General features: G+C 41.5%; 1 protein-coding gene across 1 annotated transcript in view; it reads left to right on the top strand.

Annotated features, from left to right (window-relative positions):
• The window catches only part of RBMS3 (RNA binding motif single stranded interacting protein 3), a 348,682-nt gene that overhangs the window by 197,931 nt on the left and 138,514 nt on the right, over positions 1-12,237 (top strand). The window contains exon 4 of the mRNA XM_035890699.1: positions 5,354-5,511. Coding sequence (XP_035746592.1) covers positions 5,354-5,511 — 158 coding nt within the window. The remainder of the gene's footprint in view (positions 1-5,353; positions 5,512-12,237) is intronic.

Below are 12,237 nucleotides of genomic sequence, written 5' to 3' on the forward strand. Positions count from 1 at the left end.
ATTATCTCAAGATGGGAGGGAAAATCCCATCTGAGCGTTGTCCTTTCTTTCAAGACTGACTGGGAGGGTCCAGCAAAGAAAACAGCAAACTTGGAGTTGCAGCACACCCTCCGCCGGGTTTTAGCCCTTTCAAATGCTGTTGGTGTATTGCGTTTCATATTCTCTGCATTATAAACTTCTTCTGCCTCCTCGGCATAGGCCTTGGGAGCTGAGTGACTGGCCCAGTTCTTGCTAAAAGGCAGTGACGGCATTTCTGGCTGGTTCCCCAGTACAACTACTCCTGACTGCTGAACTCCAGAGCCTTGCAGCGGGACGCCTGCTGCTGAATGCTGGAAATGCTCTGAGCTAATCGAAAACTTGGTTTCGACCTACTGTTAGTTTGCAGTATTCACAATTTTAAACCTTCCTAGCTGTGGTTTTGGCCAGTTTGGGAGCATCTATCATATACACCCCTCCAGCCAGTATAGCCTAACTACAACGTATGCATGCAGCTAATGCCCCTGGAGCCCACAGGCCAGAGCAACTGAGGTATTTGGGCTACAGCAATGGTGAAACAGGCTGGGGTGGGGGCAAAGAGAGTTGCCAAAAGCCCTGCACTTGTCTGGAGAGGAGCTTCAATTGGCTTGATTTCTTTTTTTTTTTTTTTTTTTTTTTGGCTGACTGTGGCACTCAGTGTACCTGCACAGACCGGCACACTCCAGGACCTCAGAACAAGCTCAGTCTAGGCTGCGAGCCTGTGTCAGGATTTCCGAGGGTTGGGGCTGACTGGATGAGTTCACCCCTGTTTCTCTGGGGCTGCGGTGCAAGTGCCAGCTGTACTTGGAAAATGTGACCTTCCTTGGGCTGTCACATGGGAGATCTTGGGTAAAATGAACTTCAGCGAGGACAGCCAGGAGCAGGCTTTTGATGGTGCCTTGAGACTGTGCTTGCAAGTTTGCATGCCTTGAGCATGACGCTTTTGCAGCTGGCACACACAGCAGGCTCCACAGCTGCCTTCCCTTCAAGAAGCGGCAACTTGGCCTGGTCTTGTACCCATTAATTAGCCGTGTTTGGCACATGGGGTCTGGGAAAGACAGAGGAGCCATGCTGCCGTACTGCAGCCAGCCCTCCGCCCCTCCTGTCAGCCCCCTCCTCCTCCAAGCCCCCGGGGCGGCAGCCGGCCACAGCGGCAAGCCCTGATCCCCCTGGGGGGCCCTTCTCACACACGGGGGATTAAACCTGAGAGGCCGCTGTGCTTTGGGAAGACTGTGTCAACAGGCGTGTCGCTCCCCTGCAGTGCGGGACCAGCCTGGTGTCGCTGGTGTGGTCTGGAGGGGAAAGCAGGACGGGGACTGGCAAAGCCCAGGTGGCCAGCGGGGGCTCTGCTTGGCTGGTGGCCCCGCTGAGGTGGCTCTCGGTCAGCAGCTGCGGGGCATCCGAGGCATGGTGGTGTTGGAGGTGTTTGCCAGGGAGTGTGTGGCTTTCTGCTGCCCGACCCCTTCTGGTCCTATCCAAAATATTGGGGGCATAAGAGGAAAAAGCAGTTTTGAAGTGGCCGTGAGTATCGCACGAATGACACTCAGCTCTCTCACTGATGACTGGTCAGTTCGGGACCGGACATGATAATAAATGGGATTTTAGCATCTCAAGGTGGTAAGTAGCATTTTTTAATGCCTAGTGAAAAGCCATAGAAAGAAGTAAACAAACCAGAGAGGGCCTGGGCCACACTGTGTGGACCCAGACACCAACAGTCGCCGCCGTTCCTGGAGCCTTGGGATGTGGTCCTTCACTGAAGGCGGAAACCCGACTGTCAACTAGTTGGGATTATGAAAGGCTGGCAGTTTGTGGGGTGCTTGGATTTATGGTTCTGGTTAGGCTCATCTTGTCAACAAATAGGCGCATTTTGAGCAGAAGGACGCCTGCCTTTCAGACTGGAAAGCTCGGCAGTTACGCTTGGGGCTAGGGGAGCGAGTACAGCATGCAGGAGCTTGGGGAATCTGGGACGAAAAGGCAGAACAAGGAGCATGTGTCAGCACCTCCACACGGCAGAGGGGATCTCTGCACAGCTGAAAAAGATGACAAGGAGCCCCAGTGCTAGAGGCTAGGAGCAGGGTCCGAGGCTGCGAAACAGGGGCTTGTGGAGGATAGGTGGCCATGGGGCCTGGCTGCATGGTGGCAGGGCAGCCCCTGCTCCATCTTGTTTCAGTTTGTGGTGTGAGATATGGCTTCTGTGGGGTGATACTTCTCCATAAAGGAAAAGGTTATTTCTCTAAATGTTATATTTGTATAGTAAGGAAAAATAACATGGAATTTTTTTCCTTTCGTAGAAAATACTGTTGCGTCGTGGAGGTAGCGTGAGTGGCCTCATCTGTCTCTCTCTGCTTGCAGCTCTTGTTTATCATGTTGATGAAAGATACGCTTGGTAAATCCTTGTGAGAGAGTGACTGTGGCCTGCTAGTCTTTCATTCAGCCTCAGAGCGTAGCTAAACTTTCCACGGATATTTAAAACAACGGCATTTAATCTCTAACTCAGTTAAAAGGCTTATGTGTTCCTACTGCAGAAGTGAGACACGCTGGCAGTGTTCTTATTTATTTTATTTGTTTGCCCCAGCTTGAATACTGAGGAGTCAAAAGAAAAGTTCTCATTTTAATATTCTGCGGGACTGAATTGCTTCAGTGAAAGCAAAGGCTGTTGTGCAGTTACTGATGCATAACTCTGCTTTTTTCATAAGTCTGTCCTTTGGCTACGGGCATCTCATCTGCATAAGACTGTTAGGTTTTTTTCTAAATATTGAGAAGGGGTGTCAGTCCCTGAGCACCGATTGGTTGATTAATCAAAGTCCTTAACCAATCAATAAGTAGAGGTTTGCATAGCAATGTGATTATTTCTGAAAAACTGTGCCTATTGGAATTGCAAACCTTTCTACTGTGGTTTGCTTCTATAACGCCTCTGCTTTAACTGCCTCCATTGCTCACGTTTTCAAAGTACTTAGTAACAGCAAAGATGCTTCCTAATCTCCTGTATCTTTCCTTTTTTTCTGTGGCCTGTGTAGGGGGTGGAGAGGGAAGTAACAAGCAATAAAACTGAAACAGTTTGCACACAGAAAAGGGGACAAAAGTAGAAAAAATAAAGGAGAAAGAAAATGTTTTGGGGTTTCGTTTGTTTGTTTTTCCCAAAGCTAAAACTGTGATCTGAAGCTCATATTCCTCTCTTTTCTTGCCTACTTTCCCTCCAGGACTGTTTGCATGATTTTCCTCGCGTTGTCGATACTGTACCAGTTCTGACCCCTTACTAATATCTTTTGGTTATTGGAGAGGAACTAGCTTTTGGATCTGTATGAATGTAAATTGAAGTGAGAGAAAGGAAGATGACTGCAGGGAAAGATGACTGGAAAGGGAAAGAATGTTTTTCTAGATTTGGGGGTTGTAACTTCAGTTCAATTTGCAATAAGTTTGGTGTTCATGTGTGCGTGGTTTTCCTCTCCTCTGCCCCTTACTATAAGGAATGGTAATAACTGGGTATATTTTTATGGACAGCAGCTTGAAAATGTGCCTACTTTGTTCTTTTATTTCTGTTTTGTAAAATAATGGGAAATTCAACCTGCACGGTAATGTGTTGTTTCATGGGGTAATGGGTCTGGAGATGCAAAGCTAGAATGCAATGGGCATTAAACAATAAGTCCAAAGGCAAGTGTTCACAGCTCTTGGGTCAGAATCCAAATTATGCAGTAAAACAGTATTACGTGCCTCCTGATTTTGGACCCTTTGGGATATACATTTGCAGCTTTTCTTCTCATCCAAAAGGGCTAAAATTTCTCTTGAGCCTGGGGTAGGGGAAGCTGAAAACTTTCTTTGACTTCTGATTCTGGTATTTAGCTGAGCTAGACTTTGTTTAGTCATTCTTGTCCCTGTAAAGATGGGACGTGTGAATCACAGCTTGAAATGATTTCTGCTTCCATTTTCGAGGCCTTGAATGTGCAAGGCAGTGGTGGAGCAGACATCTTGGTTCTGTCCTGTCTTCATACATCTTCTAGAAATAAGACATGTGATTCTTTGTGTTTGACAAGACACATCTGCACTGATTTTAATGGAGTGTAATTTGAAACTAGCTTAGTTAAACCAGGGCAGATGGCTGCAGGACTGTGTGTAATTTTTTCAGTGTAAGGTTGTGGTGCTGCTGCAGGAATATTAATCTGGTTTTAGGACACCTCATAGCGAAAAAAAGATAATACTGTCCTCATATAAATCTCAGTGTTGAACAAGTACAAATTAATTCTGCCCATTAAAATGTATAATGAAAAAGAATCCAAAGATCTGTCTTAGAAGACTTTGTCAGGTAAGGTATTGGCTGGCTTACTGCACAGTATAAAGATTATATCTTATATTTCTGGTTATTAAACATTAGCTAAATCTAAGTAGTCATGCCTGATCCCAATCAAGGCTTGTACTGACAGGTGATCAGATATTACATAGAGCTCGTATCAACGAAAATGGAACCAGAGCCATGAAAATTTGCAAAGGCTTAACTAAATTGATTTAATGTAATCAAGACCTGGTTGTCTGTAGACAAGGTTTTTATTTACTGCTTTAATACACTTCTTCTACGTACGGCATCCATGCCTCTTTCATGTTCCTTTGGAGTATTTCGGCAAGCAAGAATAGAAATTGGAATGGTTGCCAAAATGCAAAGTTAATCCTAGAAATCTGAAATAGAACAAGAAAGCTGTCTTCAAATTTGTTTTCTCAGCTATTCATACTGCAAGCTTTATTGCATAAGACATTTTAATTCAGTCTAAGAATAAACATGTGACCTATCTCCCCCAGACCTGAGATTGAACTGCAGAACTCCCCCCACCCAGTTAGCTCATTATCAACCCAGACATTTCTGATGGGGAAAATAAAGAAAAGATACTATGGAAAGTGTTCCGTGTTTTCAGCCAACCTTGCTCATGATGAACAGGTTGAATGGGAAGTCTGCAGGCTGGAAAGCACATCTGCTTAAAACATGTGTTGGATTTTCTTTCTTTATTTATCTTAACAGTGAGCACATTTGTGGAAATCATGTTTTCCTCACAATCTGTTTGCTGAATTAGGACACAAACCCGAGAACACTTGTGCATGAGAGAAATTTTCTATAAATGAATAGTGTCACTGAGTTCAGTAAGAGCAGTCATGCACAGGATTAAGCACATGCATGAGATTTTGCAGAAATTTGGCAAGTATGTTGTCATCGTGAACAGATTGCCCAGCTTTGCTTCTAATGCAGCTATAAATTCTTGGCTTGGTCTTATTTTGAGTAGCCCTCATTGTATGAGCCATAAGCTATTCTATTGTGCTAAGCCTAACTGAGGATATTTCTCTTATTTTGTCATAGCAACAAGAGCAAGATCCCACAAATCTATACATCTCAAATTTACCCGTTTCCATGGATGAGCAGGAACTGGAGAATATGCTGAAACCCTTTGGACATGTCATTTCCACCAGAATATTAAGAGATGCTAATGGAGTCAGCAGAGGAGTCGGCTTTGCCAGGTGAAACCTTTACTCTTTTTTGATTCGTGCACATTTTTTTGGCTTTGGTCCTTTGCAAATGCTGTCTATTCCATAACTCTGAAGCCTCATAGCTATGGAAAATGCTGAGCAGCACCTTTATCAGATCCTGTGTCTGTTCTTTCCACTGAGCTGAAGAACACCAGTGCAGAAGGGTGTTCATTTCATTGCCCTAAAAAGTAGTTCATTGCATGTACATATATGTAAATAAAATTCGCTAGGCATAGTGAGCTATCCATGCAGTATCAAGCTTGGATAATAATAAACGTCCTACAACCAAAAGCACATACTTGGTGAAGAAACTGTTTAAATGTTTAGCAAAGATTTTGCAACAGGAAAAAGTAAATTTAGCAGTTGGAAGAGCAAAGGAGAGGAACTATAACTGAAGAAACGTGCCTTCCTTGAAAGCCACAGGGAACTCAGGTCTGTGGGAAGAGCTTAAGAAGAAATATTTGAATATAACAAGCCCCTGATATTGTAGACAGAATGAGCAACATATTATTACCATGTAGTTCATTGTCAGTACAGGTAGTCAGGTTTCCATGTTTACTCTCAGGGAATATTTACATAGATTGTCTTCAGCTTGAAACATTCTTAAATCAAATAGTTTTCTTTTGAAAAGCCAATGAACAGAGAGCTATATATAGAAAGGTATTGAAAAAGTAAGTAGGAGAAATTTTCAATTGTGCTGTAAATCAGTCTTCTGCTTCAAAAGAAAAGGGAAAAAAATCCCAAATCATTGTTTCTCCAGAATATTCATAACATTGTGCTTTGTAGAGGAGGCAAAAAAGACTTAGTCATCTTGCGAATTTCTTTGAAATACACCATGTCTTGGTATATCATGGCACTTCTGTTGGTGTCCTAACACCACTGAGTGAAATGGGGTACGATCTGCTAAAAAGGTAGCTTGCAAGATAAGTGACATTGTAGTATTACCTTTGTCCTTGATGTAAAAGGTCATCATGCACGACGAATATTAAGATAATACTGTCTGAATTCAAATGGAAAAAGGCAAAACATTTATGCTGAAAGATGACACACTGTTCCTTATGCATTCTTGCAGATAATAACATGAATTTTTCTAGCTCACCCAATATAGATTACTGTAAGTCATGGATAAACTTGCATTTTAAAAAATTGACTTTGTGGAAAAGTATTTAATTACGTAACATATTTCAAGAAACCTTTAGTGATCTAACGTGAAGGTTGTTTACTTCACCATGCAGATGACAGAGGGGTAAAACCTTTGCTCCATCAAAGCATACAGCAGATCTCCCATTGACTTGAATGAGGCCAGAGTTAATCCAGAAATTTAGAACCATAGCTGAATGCTGACTCTTGTCTTTGCAGAATTGTCAATAGAAGCTTTAACTAAATGACCGCCTGACCTTCTTTTTGTAATAAAGTGCTATTTGGTATCTTTTTCCTGCATGTCAGTCCAAATAGGTGAATTTGTTTAGCTTTACTTGTAGTCATGAAGGTTTCATTCTAGTTTACCTGTAGTGTGAGCACACACTGAGTGGGTATAAATACGATCCAGCCAGGGGATGGCAGCTCTATTTCAGTCCAGGCAAGATTTCAGAAGTTCACATCAGCAACCTATGTGGTGATCCTGGCTATTATACCTTCTGACCTGGGGCCTTTTATCATGGTATATCTTGCCTGCTTGTGGAAATGCCCCATGCTGTTTAGCATAGCTCTTAGCTGAGCCACAGAAGGAGAGGAGAAAAAGTTAACTTTGCATACACTAAAATGATGCGGCATCCAGCAATTTTGAAATTTGATCTTTCAAAGTTATTAATTAAGTGCTCTGATGATTAAAAATCACTTTCTGATTCTGCCCAATTATGTGAATAGTCAATCTCAAAATAAGTATATTCAAAAAGCAATCGGAAGTCAAGACTTACGGTAGGCAGCTATTGTCAGATTTTTCTCCTAAATGGGTATGATTAGCAGTTTGACAGTACTGCAGGTGGCTACTTCATCATTTATAACCTGGGTAACTTCAGATGTTCTTGGATCAAAATTATCTGAGTAATGTCTGGCCACATTAGAGTTCAGCCTCTTTTAAAGTATGCGTGTACAAAGCTAGCTCTCTTTTTTTAAGCTGTGAAAGTATTTCCTCTCTTTTGCATCCCTCAAAAGCAGCTGAACAGATTTTCCCGAAACTTTCCAGAGTGTTTCACTGTGGCTTGAACCCAACTGTGCCTAGGTACGCCCCAGGGGAGATTTTGAGGAGGAGAGTTATGAGCAAGGGGCCAGAGAAGGGAAGCTTTAGACTCCGACTGTGCCTCTACAGAATTCCATCCAGTTGAAAGGGAATTGCCGTAACCTCTGGACACCCGCCTCTGCCTCGCGTCTTGCCCGTGCTTTGTACATCAAAGCTGGTGCTACCTGGCTCCAGGCTCTCTGTGGGAGCTGGCATTTTGCGGGGCTCATGTCGCTGTTTGGCAGCATGGGTTTCTGCTGATACCAGCAAGCAGAAGCTGGGACTAAACACAACCTATCATATAGGAGAGAGAGAAATTAGGAGGAGGAGGAGGAGGAGGAGAGGGAAGAAGTACTTACTGCAAGTAAGGAATTTTAAGGAGGCAGTGTGGATGAGAAGCTTTGAGTTTGTCGTAAGTCTGCATGTCGAAAGAGGGAATGATGCACTGTTGCCCTCACACAAGATTTCATCACAAGACTTAAAATTGTAGCTGTTTCTCTTAAATCCCTGTTGCTGAGAGTCAGCTAATGACTTCAGCATCTGATCTTTCATTTTAAAAGTGTAAGTGGATTCCTCAGAGCTTAGAACAAAAGCATAGTCCTTCATCCACAAAAAAAAAGCAAAGAAAAAAAACCACAGACACTGGATTTGAAGAGTTTTTTAAAAATATAATTTTAAAGCTGATCTCTTATGATTTGAGTTTTGCAAACAGGACATTACCAATGAGAGTAAAAAGCAGATCAGAGGGAGTGAGTAAGTGAAAAGGTATTTGAGGGAGGCTGGAATTACTGGATAGGAGAAGGTACTGAGAGCATGGAGGGAAATACTTAATTACATCCTGAAGATGTGTTCTCACTTATGAAGAGGTAACTGTATGTGCTGGAAGACCTGGCTTTCCATAGGCCCATAAAGGATGAGTTCCACATGTTAAGATGGGAGAAGATAAAGAAGTAACACAATCAAAGAGGAGCCAAAGCAGCGGAGCTGTTTTGCTAAATGAAAGTGGGAATATTTAGAGGGAGATTTCTGAGGATCAGTGATGCTGCTGCTTTGGAGGCAGAGAAGTGTTGGCTGCACCAGGGAATAGAGAACATCCAGGCAGTTTAAGGATGCATTTGTGAAGAGGGGAAATGCTTTGTTCTTCCTTATTCAAGGGTTTAATTGAAGGCAGTTGAAAAGGTGCTATAAATTTAGCTTGAACAAATCCATCATCTGGGACGGTAGTGCAGGCTTAAATATTATGAGGATCATTCCTACTTTCAGTCAGAAGAATGATTTGTCACATCCTACATCTTACACAGGAAATCGCTTTATAATTGGATATCACAGATGAAACTGGAAATCCCAAACGTGCCCCAAAGACTTTGTGTGATATCTGTAAAATATTCCAATGCCTGTGGTGATAAATTTCCATTGAAAGGCTTCCCTGGAAGGGGCTCACAGCATCACTGCAGGGTGCTGGGGTGGTCTGTGGGAGAATGTATCTTCAAGACCCTCACATTTCCATCTGACATTGAAACCTGGACCAAATTTTGGTAGACTCAGTACATCCCTAAGAAATTTGCCAGGTGTGGAGCTGCACTTTCATGGAGAAGCAAACTGCAGAGAGGGACAGGTGGGGCAGGATCCTGGGACAAATATCAGTGGGACTCCATAACGTGAAAATGGATATGAAGCCCTTAAAGGTGAAGAGGGAGGAACAAGGAAAGTTAGGAGTCATCAAATAATTTGGCCAAGCAATTTTCATAATCCGAGTCCGAGATACTGTGAGTTTAATTGAAGAACTCCTTTGGGCATGGAAAAGGGGGCAAGGAGGCATTGGGATATAGCTTGAGAAGGGACTTACTGATACCACTGAATCAATGAAATAAAAAATGCATTTTTATAACGCCACAGTAAAATACCATTCAAGTGTTATTTAAGTATCCTCCCCTTAGAGATAGTAATATTAATAATACCATACATACATGTATCACACTTAGCTCTTCAGTGGAGCAAGCGTTTCATAGGTCCTTTTAAATTATAAAGTGCAAAGAAAGAGTTAGAAACCACTAACTTTTTTATTTTGTTTGCTGTCTTGTAACTTAAAACGACCTTGCAAGATTCACCCCCTGAGCGACATTTTACAATGAAGTCATAAGCCTCTGAAAACAGAAATTTATGATGGAAATGCTGACAGTCAGACAGTCAAGTATTGCACTGCTGGCGGGCACCAGTATAATACTTAACCTGAGACTGTGAAGACAGTAGCATAAATCAGCCTGGGTCTAGGTGGAAATGACTGTGTGTTCGTACTATTCTTTTCCAGTAACATGAGAAAATTTGTCCAACACAAACTGTCATAAAAGAATGCTATGATGCTGTTCCCAGCAAATGACCAAAGTCAAGAGATTCTCAATTAGCTGTCTCTATCATCTCAGAGCAAAAGGATACAGCGAGGAGATACTTCCATCCCTTTGTGGCAGAGCTGGGGGTCTGTAGTGGGGCATTTACCCGTTTTGTTGTTGGGAGTTTGGGCTTCATCCTTGCCTTTTCCCTACCTTGTTCTTCTGGAAGAGCTTTCAATGGGATTCTTTTCTCTGCCTGCATATGTTTTTTATTAAACTTATCTCCTGCTTGTCTGTGTTTTATATGTCTTAAATTTAGTCTTTGGAAACAGTATTCAACTCAGCAACTGAAAGGGAGCAACAGAAAATGGGAAACAAGATTTTTGAGCCCCCACAGGATCATTATTCTATTTACAGAACTTCTGCATGGATTTCAGTAGACATGGATATGCTCCAGTTTCCACTGAAGCAAAACGAGGGAGCCAAGCCTTTAATTTGTATGTTCTTTTCCTCAAAGGAAGCTGTGCATCTTTTAGGGTTTTTCAGGATAACATAGGTGTCATTTAGTTACATTGGATTTCTTCTGAAAGAAAGAGGTTTCTCGATGGGGAGAGCACTGTAGCTCCGTGCAGAGATACTCAGGCAGCTCAAAACAGTCACCTTGGCATAATGGGTCATGCCGCAAGGTATAGTATGGACCATGTCCCCAGAGAGGAGGAGTCTGTCCTGTCCTCACTGGAGTGGTTTCTGCAGATTTTGTATATTCATCTGAGATAGCAAACAACCTTCTGTTGTTCATGCAAACAGGACTGAACTTGAAGAATATACAAGAAGACGTGTTGGGAAAAGATATAATTTATGAGCAATGAGGAGAACTTGTCAGAATGAGTATCTCTTCCTAGGCTGTAAATGACAGAGGGAACAGTTTTTCCAGCATGAAATGAATTAAAACCAAAAAGCGCAAACATATTAAAGCAATCTCGTACCAGCTGAAAAGTTGGGGACATAAGATACCTAAGTCAGTTACAAGAGAGAAGAAAATCAGAGATTGCAGCCCTATCAGGGTCTTGGAATGCTTGGAATTAAAATAGCAAAATAAATTAAAGAAATTAGTGAACAAGTAGAACATAAGGAGGTGCTAAGAAACCTCATACTAGTCAAACCTATCTTGTAGCTTTAGAGTATTTTAAGACCTGAAGATCATTTTCCCTGGGTTCTTATATCACAGGCAGTTCAAGTACTCCCAGTTACCTAATATTGAGGTAATACTTGTCTTTTACTAAAATACAACGTTCTGAAGTGATTGGAAGACATCAACCAGAAGAAGAAAAGCCACCTCTTTTCTATCTCATGTGTGCCAGTGGATCATCTTCCTTGCAGTTGAATGTTTCTGCCTAATTTCTCTTCCAAATTTATCTGGTTCTTGTGGAAACTCTGGTGTTTATTCTAACTATGGCCTCAGGTCTTTGGACTGCTCCACTGTATAATAGTGCTACTACCTACCTACTTTCATCTTTGCAAAATGCCTTAAATAGTAAAGAAACATTGCCCCCCAAGATTTATTATTCCTGCTCTTATAAATTCAAGAAAACAACAATATTCATGTTCTGATCATAACATAAATGTGGTAGTAACAATTTAATCTTTCAATATTTACTCTGGATATAAAAAAAATATAGTCCTGATTCTCATTTACATTATTATTATTAAGCAAAGTGAATATAGGGTATATGTAAACCAAACCCACATTTTACCACTAACTGGTAATTACATGGTACTGAGTATTTCTCATGTAATAATTATGTAATCATCATGTTATTTCTTGTGTATAAATTTCATTAAGTTGTTTCTTGACACTGCATCAATCTTTATAATAAGCATGTGTAAGAGCTTTAGTTTTTAAAAAAGTCCTTTTCCTTTTTTTTTTTTCATAGTAAACATTCCCTATTACTCATAACAACACATAATGACTACCTTGGAGCCACTATGGTCTGTAGAGAGCAAGATATATTTTTTAAATTCTCTAAAAGAAATATTTAATAAGAAGATGTGAACATCAAATTATTTGGTTATGATACTTGCTTAAGCACCCCCAATTTTTTTGTTCTGTTACTAATCATATTGAAATATCTTAAATTTGCAAACTATAGATAGAAAAAAAAGTCATAAAAC

Source organism: Egretta garzetta, unplaced genomic scaffold, assembly GCF_000687185.1.
Source record: "Egretta garzetta isolate BGI_Z169 unplaced genomic scaffold, ASM68718v1 scaffold313, whole genome shotgun sequence".
Classification (NCBI taxonomy): Eukaryota; Metazoa; Chordata; class Aves; order Pelecaniformes; family Ardeidae; genus Egretta; species Egretta garzetta.